Source organism: Rhincodon typus, chromosome 24 (genome assembly GCF_021869965.1).
Source record: "Rhincodon typus isolate 14 chromosome 24, sRhiTyp1.1, whole genome shotgun sequence".
NCBI lineage: Eukaryota > Metazoa > Chordata > Chondrichthyes > Orectolobiformes > Rhincodontidae > Rhincodon > Rhincodon typus.
This window is the reverse complement of record NC_063355.1, coordinates 33,910,135-33,931,859: the sequence shown is the minus strand read 5'-3', so window position 1 is coordinate 33,931,859 and position 21,725 is coordinate 33,910,135. Positions and strand designations below refer to the sequence as shown.

At 39.9% G+C, this 21,725-nt stretch overlaps 1 protein-coding gene across 1 annotated transcript in view; it reads left to right on the top strand.

Moving 5' to 3' along the window:
• morc2 (MORC family CW-type zinc finger 2) overlaps positions 1-21,725 on the top strand; it is a 43,389-nt gene that overhangs the window by 9,867 nt on the left and 11,797 nt on the right. The window contains exons 6-11 of the mRNA XM_048611498.1: positions 3,547-3,687; positions 5,251-5,405; positions 6,946-7,074; positions 16,986-17,091; positions 17,453-17,564; positions 19,265-19,336. Of these exons, the coding sequence (XP_048467455.1) occupies positions 3,547-3,687; positions 5,251-5,405; positions 6,946-7,074; positions 16,986-17,091; positions 17,453-17,564; positions 19,265-19,336 (715 nt within the window). The remainder of the gene's footprint in view (positions 1-3,546; positions 3,688-5,250; positions 5,406-6,945; positions 7,075-16,985; positions 17,092-17,452; positions 17,565-19,264; positions 19,337-21,725) is intronic.

Sequence of the window (21,725 nt, the reverse complement as noted above, 5' to 3'; positions counted from 1 at the left end):
ATATGGCTGGTCACAGGCTCCAGTCTGAAAAACAACACTCTACCACCAACTTCTGTTTCCTGCTGTCATGCTGACTATCCTTGCTTGATCTAGTCCATTGACGTTTTCCCAACAGTTTCCCTACCCCTGATGTCAAACTTGCTGGCTTATGATTCCCTTGTTTTTGGTCCTCTGGCACCACCTCTATCCAGTGAAGATTTGAAAATTAATGTCAGGGCCCTGCAATTGCCTGTCTCACCTCCCATAGCATCCTGGGGCGCATATCATTTAGGCCTGAGGTCTTGACCAATTTCAAGTCTGGTAAAATTGCTAATACCTCCTCCCACAATTGTAATTTGTTCAAGCAAATCATCACAGTCCTTTTCCTTGATTTCTATACCTGTATCTGTATTCTGTATTGTGAATGGAGATGTAAACCTCACCTGTATCTGGCTCCTACAGATTGCCAGTTAAATAGGCCCCACTTTTTGACTGGTTATCCTCTTGGCCCCAGCATACTTTGGAATTTCCTTTATTTTACCTAGGAGTTGTTTTTTTTTCATGTCCCCGCTTCACTTTCCTAACTGTTTTTTACATCCACCTGTATTTTCTATTGCATCAGGCTTCTGGTGTTCTGAGCCTTTGGTACCAATGATAAGCTGCCCTAATTTTCCTTATCTCATTCTGTACCTGCCTCAATATCCAGGGTTCTCCAGAACATTTGATATATTGTCATGAGTACTGGAGTACAATAGAAAGCTTTGTTTACAAGCAATACAGCAGATCATAGTAAGCAAGGATGTACAGATCAGAAGTTGTAAAAAAAACTTAAAAGGCATACAGGTTATATTGCAAAGGGCGTGCACTAGGAGAGATCAATGTCAGCGTTATTCACAGAATCTATTCATCAGTCTAATAATGGCTGGGAAGAAGCTGTTCCTGACCCTGCTGGTGCATGTGTTCAGGCTTCCGTATCTTCTGCCTGACTGAAGAGGTTGTAGGAGATCATTACTGGGGTGCAAAGGGTCTTTGTTGATGTTGGCAGCCTTTCTATGGCAGCAAGCCATGTAAATGGAGTCCATGGATGGAATGTTGGCTTCCGTGATGGTCTGGGCTGTGTTCTCGGCAGAGCAGTTACCGTACCACGCCATTATGCGTCTGGACAGTATGCTTTTAATGGTGCATTTGTAGAAGTTGGTGAGGCTCCTTATGGACATGCCAAATTTCCTGCGCCGCCTGATAAAGAAGAGGCGTTGCATTTGGTCCCATTTTTCACTTTTACAGGAACCCGTTAGCCCTTATTGAAAGACTTCTACTGCTTTGATGTATATTTCGTTACAGGTAGCTACTCCCAGTCCACTTTGGTCAGATTCGGCCTTATCATATTAAAATAGGCCTCCTGCCAATTCACATTTTTAAAATTTCTGGTCCATCTTTGTTCTTTTCCCCGACTATCTTAAATCTTATAGAATTCTAGCCACTAACTCTGAAATTCTCTTCTACCATCTGCTAATCTTCATTCCCTAGACTTAGGCCCAGCACTGCCCCACATCTTGCAGGATTGATTCATGCTGGTTTAAAATGCTCTCTTAGATACATTTTAAGAATTCCACCCCCTCTTAAACCTTTTACACTTTGTCTATTCCAGTTACTGACAGGTTACTTAGCTCATTTGGCCAGATGGCTGGTTTGCAATGCAACATGATGCCAATATTGTGGTTTCAGTTCTTGCACTGGCTGGGGTTACCTGAAGGATTCTCCTTCTCAACCTCTCCCTTGCCTGAGGTGTGATGACCCTCAGGTTAAACCACCACCAGTCTCATGAATAAGAGAACAGTCCTGTGTTCTGGTAGGAATATGGTGACTTTACCTTTTGCTTTGAACATAGAACAATACAGCAGAGGACCAGTCCCTTTGGCCCACAATGTTGTGCCAAACATGACGCCAAATTAAACTAATCCCCTCTGCCTGCCCTTGGTCCATATCCCTCCATTCCTTGTATATTCATGTGCTTATATAAAAGTACCTTGAACACCCCTGTTGTACCTGCCTCCTCCACCACCCCTGGCAGTGCGTTCCAGACTCCTACCTATGTAAAAACTTGCCCTTACATCTCCTTTGAACTTTTCCCTCTTTCCTTAAATGCATGTATTATCCTGGTATTGATTGCTTTTATCCCAGTTAATATTAGGAAAATTATTCTTTTTTAAACACCTTTTTAAGTTCTACCACTGTGGCATCAGTTAAGGACCTTTAAGATATCATCTCTGCTTGATGCAGTAATTGACTGCTTGATCAATATTACAGCATCTCTTTTTCACCTTTCCATGTTTCACCTGAAGATTCTATACCTTGGAATATTGAACTGCTGGTCCTGCAGAGATGCAACACATCCCACCTTTCCCAAAAACAGACCCAGTGAGCCAGGACTCTTACAGCCCTCCTTCTTAAACCAACTCTTAAGCCATGCATTAATCTGGTCTATCCACCTATTCCTATAGTCACTAGCACATAGCACCAAGAGTAATGCAGAGATTACAGGGATCCAGCTCTTCAATCTGCTACCTCAATGCTTGTTGCAGGATCTCATCCTTTTTTGTCCCTGTGGTGTTAGCACCAATGTGAACCACGAGTTTTGACTGTTTGCCTCCCTTCAGAATGCCCTGCTGCTGCTCAGTGACATCCTTGACCCTGGCCCAGGGGTGGACTGCACACCACTCAGGAGTCATGTCTCCTCACAACTATAGCTCCTCTTTTTTTTTTTGTCTGATCCCTTTTGTGTAGCTGGGTTCTGATTACACTGTCTGACTGTTTATCAACACACACTATCTTTGAGTGAAATGCACTTTGGGACTTCCTTGGCTGTCTGTCTGTATGGGCATTCCTCTTTCCGACTGCTGGCCACTCATTCCTTCCCTGACTGCAGTTCGTTTAGCTGTGGAGTGACCACGCCTAAAAATGTATTCTCCACATAACTTTCAGCATCAAGAATGTACTGCAGTGCAGTGCCTCTAACTGATGTGGGGGAAACCCACGCAGACACAGGGAGAATGTGCAAACTCCACACAGACAGTTGCCCGAGGGTGGAATTGAACCCAGGTCCCTGGCACTGTGAGGCAGCAGTGCTAACCACTGGGCCACCGTGCCGCCCCAAAAGAAAAGCTCATATACTAAATTTAAGCCAAGTAGAAAATTAGTTATGCTTTTTAAAAAAAAAAAAAAATGAAGCTAGAACTCAACTTAGCCATTACCCACTGGTGGGTGTTTAGCTTCTGGTTAATAATAACCCTATGCTATTGAAGGGTTAGGGTTTTAACGGTGATATTGGCATTAGATGTTCTGATGAAATGCAAGTGTTCTGTTTCTCGGTCCACAGATGCTGTGAGCCCTGCTAACTACTTCCAGCAATTTGTTTTTGTCTTAGAAGTTTTACACCTGATCCTGACCAGTGCTGTTCTGGGCTTACTTGCCTGTAGATGTTTTGCTTGGTCTCATGGCTGGCTGCCCAAGAAGAATCCTTTGAAATGAAGTTATTTTTAAAAACATGTTAATTTCTGACTCTTACAGAGCGTTGAAAGAGCCAAAGGAGATGTGCTTTATTTTTGGTGTGAACATTGAACATCGTGACCTGGATGGAATGTTCATTTATAACTGTAGTCGTCTCATAAAGATGTACGAGAAAGTTGGACCACAGCTGGAAGGAGGAGTGTGAGTCCCCTGATAATTGTCTGCACACTGGCTTAAATTTCTTGATATAGACTTACACTTCCCCAGGGACCTGCTAAGATTTCTGACTTCGCAAATGAAATGCTTGAATACGGTAAGAAGGAGAGGGATTATTACATGCCTCTCCATCATGTTCATATAGCTATGTATGCTATCCATGCGAGGAATCATGGTCAAGACTCAACTTGTCCTATTCAATGGTGCATATGCCCATATGATAAATTGCCAAGTTACCCAGTGAATGAAATAGACAGCACTGGCCTACTGTTGAGGTTTAGTTATAGAGCCATAGAATCGTAGAAGTATGCAGCACGGAAACAGGTCCTTTCGTCCAACTCGTCCATCCCGACCAGATATCCTAAATTAATCTAGTCCCAGTTGCCAGCATTTGGCCCATATCCCTCTAAACCCTTCCTATTCAAATGCCCATCTAGATGCCCTTTAAATGTTGTAATTGTACCGGCTTCCGCCACTTCCTCTGGCAGCACGTTCCATACACACACCACCCTCTGCGTGAAAAAGTTGCCCCTTAGTCGCGTTTTAAATCTTTCCTCTCTCACCTTAACTCTGTATCCTCTAGTTTTGGACTTCTCTGCCCTAGGGGACAAAACCTTGACTCTGCACCTTATCTATGCCCCTCATGATGTTAACAAACCACAATAAAGTCACCCCTCAGCCTCTGATGCTCTGGGGAATATAGCCCCAGCCTATTCAGCCTCTGCATATAGCTCAAACCCTCCAACCTAGGAAAGATCCTTGTAAATCTTTTCCGAACCCTTTCAAGTTTCACAACATTTTTCCTATAGCAGAGAGACCAGAATTGAACATGTATTCCAAAAGTGGTCTAACCAATGCCCTGTGCAGCCACAACATGACTTCCCAACTCCTATTCTCAATATACCGACCAATAAAGGCAAGCGATCCAAACACCGCCTTCAGTACCCTGCCTACCTGCAACTCTACTTTCAAGAAACTATGAACCTGCACTCCAAGGTCTTTTTGTTCAGCAACAGTCCCCAAGACCTTACCGTTAAGTGTATAAGTCCTGCCTTGATTAGCCCTACCAGAATGTAGCACCTGACATTTATCTAAGCATCACTACAAAGACAATGATAGGTATGCTTTGAAAAGGGGCTCAATGATGAGCACAGTGCTGCAGAAGTGGAGGAACCTGGGAAGAAAATTAAAGTTTAAAAATGGAGCAAGGGGAAGATAGGCATAGGCTCAAGACCGCAGAAAAGTGAAGAGAAACGATTAGACAATAAAGGAAAATGCCGACTAAATACCAGAATTCTAATTTCACTTCCGCCTGGGGCTAGGACAACAGTAGGGGCAAGTAAGCAGATCCTATTGTGGAACAGGATGCAGCTTGTGTTGACTTTAACAACTTTTGGAATTTATAGTGGGTGGAAATCAGAAGGTTAGCAAAGGAAATCTCAAATTGTGCGTAGAGAGATGACAGAGCTGTGAATAAGAATATGCCAAAGAAAAAGGACAGTTATATTTGTAGCTTTTAAACAAAAATAAAATCATTTTTATCTTTAGTTCATGTGGTGGAGTGGTGGGTGTGGTAGATGTCCCATACCTCGTTCTGGAGCCTACCCACAACAAACAGGACTTTGCAGATGCCAAGGAGTATCGGCATCTTCTGAGAGCCATGGGCGAGCACTTGGTGCAGTACTGGAAAGACATCGGCATTGGTAAGGAGAGCAGTTGCCACTAAACTTTTTTGAACGTGTATTTTTTCCTTTAGTGTTTTTCTTTAAAACTAGTGCTGATAAAACCAGTCAGAGGTTCACTTGAGTTGGGTAGGAGTTGGATTAAATGTATTGTTTGAATCCATATGTTTGCATAGTATTCTACGGTTATCTACAGCTTGCAGACTTTGTCAATTTTCACACAATTAGCCATTTCGTCATAACAAAAGGAAATGAAATGATTGGATTGCAAGATCATTCTTGCATGTTTTTCAAAGTTATTAACACTTGCTGATGTTAATTTGTTCATTGAACAATGTACAGACTTAATATTACAGAGTCATGTCACCAGGGACAGCACTAGTACAATTGAAAATATAATTGCTTCCCTTCTGTGCAGATTTGTTAAGCTCTGGGGATCATATTTTGATTGTTAGCTGTGGAATAGGATGCAGTGTGGGAGCTGGAATTGCATTGTGGTGAGTGGGTTACTATGGGATGAGGTTCATGTGTTTTTGATGCTAATTTTCAGTTGGGATTTGAAGCATTTTGTCTTCTCTTCTGTGGGAGAGGGACAAGAACCCTTTCATTCATACTAAATCAAAGACCCCTTCCACCACCGTTTTCTACCCTATACTGGTGGGCAGAAAATAGAAATTTTGAAAACGTTTACAGACAGATTCAAGAACTGCGGTTTCCCTGCTATTATCAGACTTTTGAATGGGCCTCTTAACTGTTAATGTTGCTCTCTCTGCACCTTTTGGCAGCTGTAATACTGTATCCTGAACTCTGTTCTGTTACCCTGATGCACTTGTATAGCACGATCTGCCTGTAAAGTACATAACTTTTCACTGTACCTCAGTACACATTGCAGTAATAAAGTAAGAAAAAACTTAATACATCATCGCTAATGTTTGAATCAATTTTCTTTTTGTTTGAGCTATCTTCTCAATGCTTTGTTACATTTTCAGTTGTTCAAAACCAGAAAGAAACCTCCAGTTGTATTGCAATCCGCATTTTTTTGAAATGTCAGTGAGCTATGTGCTTTACCTGTGAGCTGTGTAATCTATGTATCTGGCAGATTGTAATAAAGTAGCAATTTATCTTTGGTTTGACTGAACCAGTTTAGCCTGTTTTAGACCATTAAGTAACTATGATAGCTCTTTTTTAACCTTAAAACATTTTGGCACATGACTTCTGTTCTGAGTCGTATGTCCTCTCTTACCAGACTGAAACATGAACCTGTGTTCTTTCCAAATAATTTGCCAGTTAATAACATTTCTTTCTTATGTTAATTCCTCCAACATGAGGCTGTCCAAATAATGTCATTTGACTTCCAAGCACTATATTCTGGGCATGATTCTAGGTGGCAACTCCACACTGAGGAAGCACATTTACTAAATTCCAGTAAATCTTTGAATCTATTGTTATTTTTATCAATTATACTCTGCTTTTCACACTTCTGTGATTCTTGTTATCAAGTGTACAGTGATTTTACATTATGATCTTTTAAAATGTTAACAAAAATTCTCTTGGCTTACAGCGCAGAAGGGAATATTGAAATTCTGGGATGAATTTGGCTATCTGTCAGCCAACTGGAATCAGCCACCTTCTGACGAGACATTATACAAGAGGCGACGTGCTATGGAAATCCCAACCACCATTCAGTGTGGTACGTCTTGCCAATAATGCTGTCTTTGCATAAAGTTTGTAAGTTTAACAAACAAGTCTCAACTGGGTTAGAGATAAGTCAGGGGGTAAAAACCTCACTGACGTAGAAATGAACTTGAGCATTAGATGATGTTTTTGCTCTCGTCATCTTTGACTTTATACATTCAGTAAAGCATTTGACAAGGTTCGTTATGGTAGACTGGTTAGCAAGGTTAAATCACATGGAATATAGGGAGAACTATTTGGATACAGAACTGGCTCAAAGGTAGAAGACGGTGGTGTTGGAAGGTTGCTTTTCAGATTGGAGGTCTGTGACCAGCAGTGAACCACAAGGATTGATGCTGGGGCCATTGCTTTTTATCATTTATATAAATGATTTGGAAGCGAACATAGGAAGTGTGGTTAGTAAGTTCACAGATGACACCATAATTGGAGGTGTAGTGGACAGCGAGGAAGGTTAGTGTGGAGATGGAGGAAGACAACGGGTCAGGCGGCATTAGAGGAGCAGGAAAGTTGACTTTTCGGGTTTACGCCCTCCTTCAGGACTCCATGTATTGACTCTGACTCCAGCATCTGTAGTTCTTGCTATCTCCTAGTGAAAAAGGTTATCTCAGAGTACAACGGGATCTTGATCAGATGGGCCAATGGACCGAGGAATGGCAGGTGGAGGTTAATTCAGATAAATGTGAGGTGCTGCATTTTGGAAAGGCAAATCAGGGCACGACTTATACACTTAATACTAAGGTCCTGGGGAGTGTTGCTGAATAAAGAGACCATGGAGTGCAGGTTCATGGTTCTTTGAAAGTGGAGTTGCAGGTAGATAGGATAGTGAAAAAGGCATTTGGTATGCTTTTCTTTATTGGTCAGTGCATTGAGTATAGGAGTTGGGAGGTCATGTTGCAGCTGTACAGGACATTGGTTAGGCTGCTGTTGGAATACTACGTGCAGTTCTGGTCTCCCTGCTACAGGAAGGATGTTGTGAAACTTGAAAGGGTTCAGAAAAGATTTACGAGGATTTTGCCAGGTTTGGAGGGTTTGAGCAACAGGGAGGGGCTGAATACACTACACTTCCCTGCAGTGTCGTGGACGGAGGGGTGACCTTGTAGAGGGTTATAAAGTCATGAGGGGCATGGATAGGGTAAATAGACAAGTCTTTTCCCCGGGGTGGGGGTGCCCAAAACTAGAGGGCATAGGTTTAAAGTGAGAGGGGAAAGATTTAAAAGGGATTTAAGGGGCAACTTTTTCCACGCAGAAGGTGATGCGTGTATGGAATGAGCTGCCAGAGGAAGTGGTGGAGGTTGGGACAATTACAACATTTAAAAGGCATCTGGATGGGTATATGAATAGGAAAGGTTTAAATGGATACGGGCCAAATGCTGGCAACTGGGACTAGGTTTATTGAGGATATCTGGTCGGCATGGATGAGTTGGACAATGGGTCTGTTTACTTGCTGTATATCTCAATGACTCTGGTAAAATTGCTGATGTATTTGTGTTTTGCTGTATCCATTTGCACGTGCCAGTTGCCCAACTTTCTTAGGTCTTCGTTAAAGATGGTGCTGTGTGTCATTCCAAGGCTCTTAAATGACCTTGTTCTGCATCGTGAGTGTCAGCAAACTAATTGGCCATGCTCTGCTCTTATTCTTGCCCACTAAAGATGTGTGCTTTTACTAGGGTTTCTTACTAGTATCCAAATATTAGATGACTTTGCCACTGCTATCTCCCCATTCAAATAAATACAGGAAGACTGAGAGTGCCATTTTGATCTGGACCTGCAGATTGTTAAGCACAGATCAAGAATAGAAACTCAAAATTTCTTGATTTGAATGGCTCAATTCATATCACACATTGCATTATTCATTAAGCCATGAGGAAGTGTGATATGTTCCACATTGAAGAATAAAATTCATAACCAAGCAATACAACTGCTCAAAGAAATTGATAATACTAAACATGTCTTGTCACCATATTGCACATAATGTTGTGAAGAAACCATGTTATAAATGAAGTATTAAATAATTAGTAATCAGTTTTCTAATTCTAATATCAATTAAAAGTTCTGAAAGCTTCAGATGCAATGTTAATTAATGTTTAGTTATCATTGCTAACGTCCTCAATTTAAGAAGCAAACAGCTTAATGATTTATATCCCAAGATGGCCATGTTGTTTACTTTGTTTTATTAATTCAGAAAGACCTGAATAGGAGCATAGAGTACAAGAGCAAGGAGGTGATGTTGAACTTGTATAAGGTGCTTTGTAGACCTTAACTGGAGGATTGTATACAGTTCTGGATAGGATGGATGTGAATGCATTGGAGAGAGTGTAGAAGCAGTTTACAAGAATGGTTTCAGAGATGAGAAACTTCAGTTATGAGGAGAGATTGAAGCAGTTAGGACTGTTCTGCTTGGAGAGGGATTGGCTAACAGGTGATGTGATAGAGGTCTTCAGAATCATGAGTGGTCTGGATCGTGTAGAGTAGATGGGGAGAAACTGTTTCCACTCTTAAAAGGATTAAGAATAAAAGGACATAGATTTAAATTGATTTGCAAAAGAACACAAAGGTGAAGTGAGGAAAGTCTTTTTCACTTGGTGAGTAATTAGAGTATGAAAAGGCGCTGCCTGAAAGTATGGAGGCAGGTTCAATTAAGATATTGAGTAGTTATTTGGATTAAAAATAATGAGGCAAAAGCCGAAGATTTGAATTGGTTATGATCATTTAATGAGCTGGTGCAGGCATGCAGAGCTTATATTTGGGTGAAAACAATTGAGATTCTGTGACCATGTGGTCTCCCAGTATAGTGTCCAGTTTTTAAGTGGTTGAAATTTTTGTCCTGACTACTCTATCTTTGAAAAAAAATCTATTTGTTGACCACTCGTTCCGAAATAGATTTTGTATTGGTTTGAACTTGTATGTTCTTACCGTACTTTGCAATTTGGGTTTGAAGCAATTTTCGGATTAATTAGAGAGCATGAGAAGATGTATGAATTTCAACTGGATTCTTCTGTTCATTTATATATTCAGTGCAAGTCAAATCATAATTTCTGAACTACATACTTCAAATCCACAGCACCCAGTTGTTTGATATTGTGTGAAAATTTGGGTAATATGTATTGGGTTTGTGAATCCAAGTCATTGATGTAAATTAGAAACAATAGTGATCCTAACTCTGATCTCTGAAGCACTTTGAAGTATTTCACAAGTGTAATTATCAAACAAAATTTGATACCAAGCCACATGAACTATTGAGACAAATGATCATAAGCTTAGATAAAAAGCTAGGTTTTAAGGAGCACCTTTGAAGAAAGTGAGATGGAATTCCAGAGTGTAAGGTCCAAACAATTGAAGGCATGACTGCCAAAACTGGACAAGTGAGAACTGTTGGGCATAAAACCAGAATTGGAGGAATGCAGAGATCCTTGAGGTTTGTATGGCTGGACATTACTGAAATGGACTGTTGTGCAATCTTGGAGGTTGTAAAAAGGGAGGTGAAAATTTTAAAATCGAAGCTTGCTGATCCAAGAGCCAATATAAGTCAGTGAGCTCAAGAGTGATGTGTGATTAGATTAAGAGATCCGGCCGGGTGGACTGGGCTCCATACTTTTAAGTAAACCTGTGTCAGAGCAGTGAGAACATGGTAAAGAAGGAAATATGGAGAGTACAGACCCAACATGTTCCAATAAAGATAAAGGGTAGGGCCATCAAATCTGGTAAACCCCGGATATCTGTATTTACAGGATTGGATAAAGGAAAGAAAGGAGGCTTATGATAGACGCTGAGGGCTTAAAATTAGGAGAAACCCTACAGTACAGAGTGTATAGAGTTGTACGGCATGGAAATGAACCTTTGGTCCAACTTATCCACACTGACCAGTCATCCCAATCTAACCTAGTCCCATTTGCCAGCATTTGGCCTGTATCCCCCTCAACCCATCCTATTCATCAACCCATCCTGATGCCTTTTAGATGTTGTAATTTAACCCACCTCTACCACTTCCTCTGGGACCTCATTCCATACATGCACCAGTCTCTGTAGGGAAATAGTTAGCCCAGGTTCTTTTCTAAATCTTTGCTCACTCACCTTAAACCTATGCCTTCAAGTTTGGACTCCCTCACTCTAAGACAAAGACCTTGGCAATTCACCTTATTCATACCTCTCCATGATTTTATAAACGTCCATAAGGTCACCCCTCAGTCTCTGACATTCCAGGGAAAGAAGGTTTAACCCATTCAGCCTCTCCCTATACCTCAAACCCTTCATTCCTGGCAACATCGTTGAAAATTTTTTCTGCACGCTCTCAAGTTTAACAACATCATTCATAGGGAAGGATGACCAGAATTGTATGCACTATTATAAAAGTGGCCTTACCAATGCGCTATACAGCCACAATGTGACATCGTAACTCCTGTACTCGATGTTCTGACTAGTGAAGGCAAGCGTGCCAGATGCTGCTTTTTCCATCCAGTTGACCTGTGACTCCAATTTCAAGGCCCTACCATTAGCTGTATAAATCCTGCCCTGGTTTGCCTTACCAAAGTGCAATACCTCACATTTATCTAAATTAAACTCCATCTGCCACTCCTTGGCCCATTGGCCGATCTGATCAAGGTCCTGTTGTACTCTGAGGTAATCTTCTTCGCTGTCCACTATACCACCTATTTTGGTGTTACCTGCAATGTTACTAACCATACTTCCTATATTTAAGTCCAAATTGTTAATATAAATGATGAAAACCAGTGGACCAGCACTGATCCTTGTGGTACATCACTGGTCACAGGCCTCCAGACCAAAAAAGAATGCTCTACCTTCAATTTTGTATCCAACTGGCTGGCTCCCCCTTAGGGGAAATTAGGGGAGCAAAGCAGGCATGAAAGGATAATGGCAGGTAAAATAAAGGGGAAAAAGTAGTAAATTATAGGCAAAAAGATTGCTATGAAAAGTGTAGGGCCCATTAAAGAAGTTCAGAGGGGGTGTTTCACGGAGGCTGATGGGAATCTGGAACTCACTGCCTAGAAGGGTGGTAGAGACAGAAACCCTCGACATTTAAGAAATATTTAGATGTGTGCTTGGGTTGCCAAAGCATGCAATGCTGCAGGCCAAGTGCTAGAAAATGGGATTAGATTAGTTAGGTGGTTATTTTTGACTGGCATGCAGACTTGATGGTCCTTTTCCTGTGTTTTCGGTCTCTAGGCAAGATGGTGGAAGATGGGAGGACAGCCTGGAATAGCCAAATCTAGAAAGATGTGTTCTTTTTTAACTGTCAGTCAATTTTTATCTATTATTGATCCTGAATCCCCAAAGCTTTGACTTTAACGAACAATCCTTCACACCGAGCTTGATCATTTATCTTTTGATACACTAGGATTTCCGTAATCCATTTGAGCTGTGAGTTCCTCAAAAAAAAAATAAAGTCAAGAAGATTGTCGAGTAGGATCGTTCTGTAATTTTTTTTTACTCTCTCCTGGGATAAGAGTGCTACTAAGTAGGCCAGCATTTATTGCCCATCCCTAATTGCCCAACTCTTTCAGCATGCCCAGCATAAGTTTGCATTAGAATTAATTCTGCTTAAATTATCTCATTTTGGAGGACATGTTGCTCACGTACTCCTTTGTAAAAACTTGGAAGAGGTGATCATACAGAAAATTAGTATATTGCTCTACAGTCATCGGACTCAAAATGTTAACTCTGCTCCTCTCTCCACAGACATGCTGAGTTTCTTCAGTACTTTGTTTTTATTTCCGACTTCCAGCAACCTTAATCTGTCCACTTGCTGTTGAAATGACAAAAAGATTCTTAGTTAAGTTCTTACATTCGTCACCATATTTTTATGCCATGTGCCTCTGCTTCCTCAATACTCTTTCTGAACTTCTTATCCCAATGAAACCCTTCTCCTTTTCGCCCCTGTCAGTTTTGGTGAATTTGTTTTTCCTTACTTCATTTCTAGTTTAATTTTTTCAGGATTATAGTATACTTTTGATTCTGGGTAATTATCAAAAACTGTATTGAAAAATGATAGTCTTGTACTTGACCAGTCAATTTCTTTTAACACATTTGCCTATTTCTTTGTTAACTCTTCATTATACTTAGGAACACCAAAAGATCAGATCTGAATCACAAATCAAGTTGGAATTTGGTTGATTGATAGAATTCCTTCAGTGTGGAAACAGGCCGTTCGGCCCAACAAGTCCAAACCAACTGTCCGAAGAGCATCCCACCCAGATTCATCCTCACCGCCTGCCCCGTGAAACTCTTGTACTTCGATTAGATCATTTCTTATTCTTGTAAAATTCAATGAGTATCTGCCCAAACTGCGCAACTTTTTTTCATAAAACAATTCCTTCATCCTAGCAATCAACCTACTAAATATTTTCTGATTTGGCAATGTAAAGTATATCACTTTTTCAGAAAGCAGACCAAAATTGAACACAGTATTCCACGTGTGGTTTCAACACCTCCCTATTTGTATACTCGATCCCCACTCCACTGTCTCATTAGTTAGTTGAAATGCTACCTTTTTGAGATGCATATTAGCAGATATGTGGCACCCATTGAATTGTAGCATTTTGTCGTAGTCTTCATTCGGAAGTATTTGCTTTTCTTACCTAAAGTGGGTAACCTCATCTTTTCCTACATTGTGCTCCGTGAGACAATTTTTTTCCCCCTCGAACAATTTTTATCCATTTGCACACGGTGTTCTTCTCAGCTTGTTTTACTGTCTGTCTTTCTATTACAAACTTGACTACAGTGAAGTTGGTTCTTTCATCCAAGTTGTTAATGTCGATCATAAGTAGGTGATGCCCCAATATTGATCGCTATGGTACCCTAGTAATTATAGTTTTCCAACCTGCTCTTAAGTCTTTAAAAATGACGTAATTTATAAAATATGATTTTTCTCTTTATTAAACCATGTTGACTGTTTGATATTGGGTCTGTATTTCTTATATTTGTGGACTGGGAGTTAAACTGGAAGATATAAAATTGTCTGAACACTGAATTAAACATGGTTTTTAACCAAGGGAGAAGGGAACTTGTGTTTTCTTAGAATATGAGGACAGCCATTTAACATAGGTTGTGATCCACCTGCTAAATACATAAAGTTAAGTGACTTTGGATAAATTGCCAAGGAAACATTTTAGGAAATCCATTGCCCTTAGTTATCTGAAAACCTGGCTTTGGAAGAGACTATGGGATTGTGCTGATGTTTGCCTAGCAACTTTTTCTGGTCTTGATTTCAGTTTCAAAAACCTAGCAAATCAGAAGGATCCTTAATATCCTTAAATATGTACCACTGCTTATTGTACTGTACTACATTTTAATGTACTTTCTCTGGCTTTAGCCAACTCTGTTTTCATATCTTTGTTATGGATCTTCAAGTTCAAGATTTGGATTTCAGACCTAGGTTTCTCGTCCTCAAACTGAAGGTGAAATCCATCATGTTATGATCACTCTTACCTAGAAGATACTTTGCTATGAGTTGCTCATTTGAAGAGCTCATGTAGATAATATATCTAAAGACCTTCTGTGCTGTAGAAATTCTGAGATTGAGGCTATTAAATAATTCTGTCTCATTACGTATTACTATGATTAAAGTAGCTTGTTCCCTATCTTGTTCAGCAACCTTTTTTGAGAAGCTGTTTGAAATATAGTCTATGAAATCATTCTTAAGTCTATGATACCAATTTGACTTTTCCAATCTATATGATGATTGAAATTGCTTGTGTGTGTTGTACTTTTCTTACAAGCCGTTGTTTCTTAATTTATACTGTGCTACAGTATGCCCACTGTTTGGGGGCTTACAAATCACTCCCATGAGCAATGTTTTGTTTTTCTCCCCAGCTGCACAGACCTCCAAGGTCTGTTCACGGCAGCGGTTTCAGGAATTGGAAGCTGTTCGTTGGCATGCCGGTTGATATACGCAGAATGTTCCAACAGCTTAGAGAGAACATTGCCCTTAATTGACTTTTTTTCTCTTGGTAATTCTTGTTTCCACCCCCACTTACCTGACATCTTGATCTTTCAATATAAATTTATTTCACTTTACTGATCTCATTCTTTACTAACAGAACTAACCCACTTTCTTCTACGTTTCTTGTCAAAATGTTTAATACTCTTGAATATTCACTTCTCAATTTTGGTCACTTTGAAACTATGTCACTTAATGGCTATAATGCCCATTTTTTTTCTGTTTTAGTACCTGACTAGATTGGATAGGTGTTTGATGACCACTGTGAACACGATAGGCCAAAGGGCCTATCTCCAAGCTGTAAAGAAAGTTGTAGATGGCACTTAGAAAAACGTAATGCATTCAGAATCATCATGGGATTGTGAAAGGAAAATCATTTATGATTAAGTTGTTAGAGTTCTTTGAGAAAGTAACAAATAACAAGGACGAAGGAGATCCTGTTGATGTGATGTTAGATTTTCAAAAAGTGTCCATTAAGGTACTACATGAAAGATTACTGCGTAAAAGAAGAGCTCTTGGTGCAATGAGTAACATTGATTTAGGATTGGTTGGCTATAATCAGTGGAGTGCCACATTGATCAGTGCTGCGGCTTTAACTATTTTAGTTTACTTAAACAATGTGAGGAAAGGACCAAAAAAGGTTCCTAAATTTGCTGATGAGACAAAGATACAGGTAGTTCTGCTATAACACAATAGTTATGTTCTTGTGTGAGCTTGTGCTATAGAAAATCGCATTATACGGAAATCACTGTAGAAAATCACTACACCTGTTATGGCAAAAAGTTTGTGTTGTCCAAACAGCGTCCACTATTCATCAATCATGTTACAGCCAATTCGCTTTGATGAAATACATGTTACAGCAGAACTGTCTGTATATAGGAAAGTAAATTGTGAGGAGTACCTGATTCTGTAAAGGGATGTAGATAAGTTAAATAAGTGAGCGCAAGTTGGAAGATAGAGTATAATCTAGGAAAATGTGAACTTGTCCACTTCTGTAGGCAGAATAGAAAAATACAATGTTTACTTGCGGGGGGGAAAGAAATCACAAGACTTTGTGGTACAGAGAGATCTGAGTGTCATGGTATGTGAATGTCAAAGGCTAATATGCAGATACCCCAAGTGATTAGGAATGCAAATGAAATGTTATCACCACAGCTCACAGCTCCATTTTCTTACGCTGGTGTGGGGCAGTTGGAATTTTTGCCACTCTTTCACTATTGTAGGTGAGAAGACAAATGCATCAGTGCTAGTTCCGCAATTACATAGCCAACTCTAATTCCTAAATTCTGTCAAGGCAAATATTTTTGCCTGAAATTCTTAAGTTATCTTACAAGAACAGTTTTTCTTTAATTGGCTGACTAACCATTTAGAGATATCTAGTCCCTTTTGTATGCTTTGGCATCCTGAAGAAGGAAAAAAAAAAATCCGTGTTTCAGTATTGCTGATGTTCAAGGTCAAAGCTTTGAAATGAGGAATTGTAACTGAGATCAGGTTGCCTAATTGCTAGAAGGCTGTGAAGCATTAATGGTCAGATTAAATGGGAAGGAAACTAGGGAAAATTTAAAAGAAATGGTAGTGGGTGATTTTGAAATACTTCCACATTGATAAAAACCGAAAGAACTGCGGATACTGTAAATCGGGAACAAAAACAAAGTTGCTGGAAAAGCTCAGCAGGTCTGGCAGCATCTGTGAAGGAGTAAACAGAGTTAACGTTTCTGGTCTGGTGACCCAGTGTTCTGAGGAAGGGTCACCGGACCCGAAACGTTAACTCTGTTTTCTCCTTCGCAGATGCTGCCAGACCTGCTGAGCTTTTCCAGCAACTTTGTTTTTGTTCCGCATTAATAGTACTGACAAGCAGAAATAACGTGATCAGTATGAAAGTACTGAAATTAAACATTTCCTTTCAAAAGGAACCATTTTTGGGAACTAACTTCTTTGTATTTGCTTTCTAGATCAATGTTTAAAATGGAGGACGCTTCCATACAGAGTGGATGATGTTGGTAAGGAGTATCCGGACAGTTGGACGTGTTCCATGAGCCCAGACCATGTACAGAATCGGTATGTATGGCAAATTCAAAACACAATGAGGTAAAAGCCTGCTTGATATATGATCCTATATTCTATATAGGTTTCCAGCAGTTGGATAGACGATACAGTAGTTCTTGAGTCTGTGGGAGATAAAATCCAATTCAGAGAGCAGGATAACTATACAAAATGTAACTGGTCTCACTTTACATCTTTGTAATTGGTCTCACTTTGTTGAGGGCGCATGGAATACAGTGCACCTGGAAAAGAAATGATGCCAAAATATATTTGAAATGGCATTGGATGCACAAGGGAATTGTTCACTTTGAGTGTAACTCTTTTTAAAGCACGGTTCCTGTTCATTAACACACAATGTTGCTTTGTTTTTCTTCAGGTGTGATGCTCCAGAACAGAAGCAAAATGTTCCAATAGGGACACTTAGAAAAGAGGTGAAATCACATGAGGAGAAAATACAGGCACAACAAAAGAAGTTGGAAGCATTGAAGGTAAAGATTGGTGCATAAAAGTGAATTTGGTGTAAAAAGAACAATTTATATTAATTTTCATTATACGTAATTTAAATGTGAAATCCATAAACTGAATTGGGAACGTTAAAGATCCCAAAGCCCCTTTCTGAACAAGAGGAGTAGGTGTTGCCAACTTCTGTCTAAAATTTTTATCCCTCAATCTCATCGCAAAACGAATCATCTCTGTATTGCCACATTGCTGTTTATGAAGTCTTGCTGAAAGTAAATTGGATACCACATTTTCTACATTATACAGTTGCTGTACTTGGCTTTAAAGCTCTTTGAGACATTATGTTCATGAGATATGCTTTATAAAAACAAATCTTTTCATTTTGATGTGAACACTGGCAGTTATTTAACAACATAAATTTCTTCATCAAGATAAGCAGTTAAAAGTTTTTAAGAAGTGTCTTTCCATCAAAAAAAATTACTGGCCCTTAGTTTGGTTTTTAGTTTGTTTTTTTTTAAACTAAATTGTTTAGAAAGATGTTAATTTCTTATTTGTATCCCATTCTACCTCCAAACTCTAAAGTGATTTTTTTGTCCTGTAGTTTGAGCTGTGTTGCTGATTTTTCAGTTGGTCAGTACCCTGGTTTAACTTAGCTGAACAGTTTAAAAAAAAATGCAAGTAGTAAGAATGCCACAATGAAGGCTTTATGGTAATTATCTTTATTTGCAAATTGTTCTAATTGTCAAGTTAAGCCATCTCTGAGTAGCAACTGATTTTCATAGTTGTGATGCTAAATTAAACCAAACTCTTAAGGGGCAGTCTTTTTCTCACTCCCCATGGAAGCTGAGCAACTGACTAAAGGTATGGTGATTTCAGAAAAGCGTCCACTTTTTCCAACCCCTAAACAGTTTAATACTTTTTCAGTCACTCAGACCAAACATTTTTAAATAATTGTTGATTTAAGAAAATTACTACAAATGAAACACATTTGGAAATCCCTCTGTTTGAACTGAACTATTTTGCTTTATTACTTAAGCACTTAGAATAGAATAGAATCCCTACAGTGTAGAAACAGGCCATACGGCCCAACAAGTCCACAGCGCCCCTCTAAAGAGCATCCCATCCAGAATCACCCTTTCGACCCTATCCCTGTAACCCTGCATTTCCCTTGGGTTAATCCATCTAGCCAGCACATCCATGGACACTGGGCAATTTAGCATGGCCAATTCACCTACCCTGCAGATCTTTAGACTGTAGGAGGAAACCAGAGCACCCAGAATAAACCCAGGCAAACACTGGGAGAATGTGCAAACTCCACATAGACAGTTGCTCGAGGGTGGAATTGAACTTGGGTCCCTGTGTTGTGAGGCAGGAGTGCTGATCACTGAGCCACTGTGCTGCCCCTTGCACAGGGTGAAACAGGATCTGCAATGTTTGTACCAAATGCTGTGTGAGAGCGGTTGGTATGTACAATGAAAAACTATTGGGACAAAATACCACACTAAATCAAAGACAAAAATGCTTCTGATTTTCTCAGTGTAAAATGTCTTCAGAGAATTTAGAAGTTTTTATATTTAATGTTCAGAAAAAAAAATTATGGAAAATGAACACACATTTCTGTTCAATTTCTGTTTTATTTTGACTGTATCATTTAAGTTGGATTTTTTTTTTTTTTTGCTGTTTAATTTTGGAGAAGGATTTCTATTTCTAATTTTTTTGTTTCCAGAAGAATATGCCTATCCGTTCACAGGCAGATTTAAAAAAATTACCACTGGAGGTCAGCAGCAAACCCTTGCTGGAGGTGAGTAATGCCAGTTTCATACAAATGCTGTGGATTCTAAAGAATGGGAGAGTTAGGGGTTATGTGTTATTTAAATTTTAATAGTAATTCAGTATAATGTAGGGATTTCTCATGGGTACAGTATGTGAATTAGATGTGAAATTGCAACTGTTGTTCAAAGCTTTTACACCATGAATTTTAATTTTACCATATTGTGTATCTATGCAACTTGTCAGAGTCATACAATACAGAAACAGACTGTTTGGTGCAGCCCATGCACTCTGACCAGACATTCCAATCTGACCTAATCCTATTTGGCCCATATCTAAACCCCTCCTATTCATTTACCCATCCAAATGCCTTTTAAATGTTGTAATTGTACCCGCCTCCACCACTTCCTCTGGCAGCTCGTTCCGTACACAAGTTGGGTCCCTTTTTAAGCCTATGCCCTCTAGTTTTGGACTCCCCCACCCTAGGGAAAAGACCTTGGCTATTCATCCTATCCATGCCCCTCACGATGTTACAAACCTTTATATGGTCACCCCTCAGCCTCTGACCCTCCAGGGGATAAAAAGCACCAGCCTCTTTGTCTTGTCTTTCTAGCCTGTATTTATGGTTTATTTTTCAGGCACGATTCTGAAGCACAGCAATTGAGGTTCCTTCCAGTGCCTACTCATGCTAGAGGAAAAGTCATTGAGTGACTGGGGGTGGCATAATTGTCCTGATAATTTTTTTTTCCTTTTGGCTTGCTCTCCAAATGTGGCAGTCACTGGCATAACCACGTTTTTTTCTTATCTATCTCTAGCATTTTCAGAAGATGCCAATGGGCTTTCTCCTTGACCATTTCATTCCCAGCAGATGTGCTGTTGATGCGCTGCGTGTAGTAACGCAGTGATCATATTTATGACATGATGTGTAATTTGGAGGGGATCTTGTACTTGGTTTTTTTTCACCTGCTGGGTGATGGCAATTGTAGGGAGACGATATTGTCAAAATGACATTGGTTATTTGATACAGTATAGTCTAGAAATTGTAACCCAGCCAGAGCACTGGTGAAGGAGGGGGTGAATATTGAGCCTTGTGACAGGAGAGCAACTCCATCAAATTTTCTATCTTGGGTAGTGTTGAGTTTTTGGAACATTGCAATTGTGCAAGGTTAGAAAATGATGATCTCATGCTCCTTACTTGAGCTTTGACGACGGAGGAGCGATGAGGTACATTATTTGTTGCAGAGCATCAATCTACTGCCAGAATCTTGTAATTGCAGTTAGCGTGACTGGTTCAGTTAAATCTCTGCTCACCGATACCCAATATTTTGATGCTTGATGGTGCTAGTGCCAGTGAAGAGGCTGACCATTTTGTTGTTCGAAATGGTCATTATCCACCCCTTAAGTTATTGAATTTGTCATTTGTCATTCTTGAGAAGGGTCCCAACCCGAAACGTCAACTTTCCTGCTCCTTTGATGCTGCCTGGCCTGCTGTGTTCCTCCAGCTCCACACTGTTGTTTCTAACTCCAGCATCCTCAGTTCTTACTGACTCCTTGACTGTGTTTGATTATGTTAAACGCTTTTAACTGTCCTGTTGTTACTTCCTTTATAATAGACTTCAGGATTTTCCCAACAATGGGTGGAATTATTTTGAGGTGATGATTGAGCTACATGGAACTCGAAATTAAGTTTCCACAATCAATTATGGTGTAAAATGAATATATTTTCTTTTGGAAGGCTTCATGCCTCATTTCTGGTCTAGAGCACGTCAGCACTTGGGAGTGAGGGAAAACGTCTTCTTTTTGGGATGAGTGCCCTGGTTATCACCTGTTTTACAACTTCAGTTTAGCCTCTGTAGTCAGGCTTTCATCACATCCACAGGAACAAAGTAGCCAAGACTAAAACAGCAAATAATGTTCTCTTTCTGTTATGCTTTATTCCTTCTTGTCATTGGCAGAGTTCTATTTATTGTTCATTCACTTGCTGCTGAAAAGTTGCTACAACTGTTTCATAAATTTAGCCTCAGTGTGTGGTTACAGCTGCATTTAGGCCAGATTAGGTAGAGATGGAAAACTTTCTTCCCTGAAACACGTAAATTGGATTGTTGCAATAATCTGTGTTTTTTTTTCCTAATATAAGACCATGTATCACTGCATTATCTGAATTCAATTTCTTAATATGCCCTAGTGAGGTTTAAACTTGAGTCTAGTCTAAAGGTACAGCGAATGGCACCTAGCTTCATCACACCAATCACAAGTGTCTCCTCTCCACTGACCAACTTCCGATATTTTCTAATTGATCTGTTCAGAGATGTCATTACACACTTCTGCACCAGATGGACCTTGAACCTAAGCTTACTGGTTCAGAGGTAGGGCCATTACCACCGTGACACGAGCTCTTGTTGTACAGCTCCATCAGATGG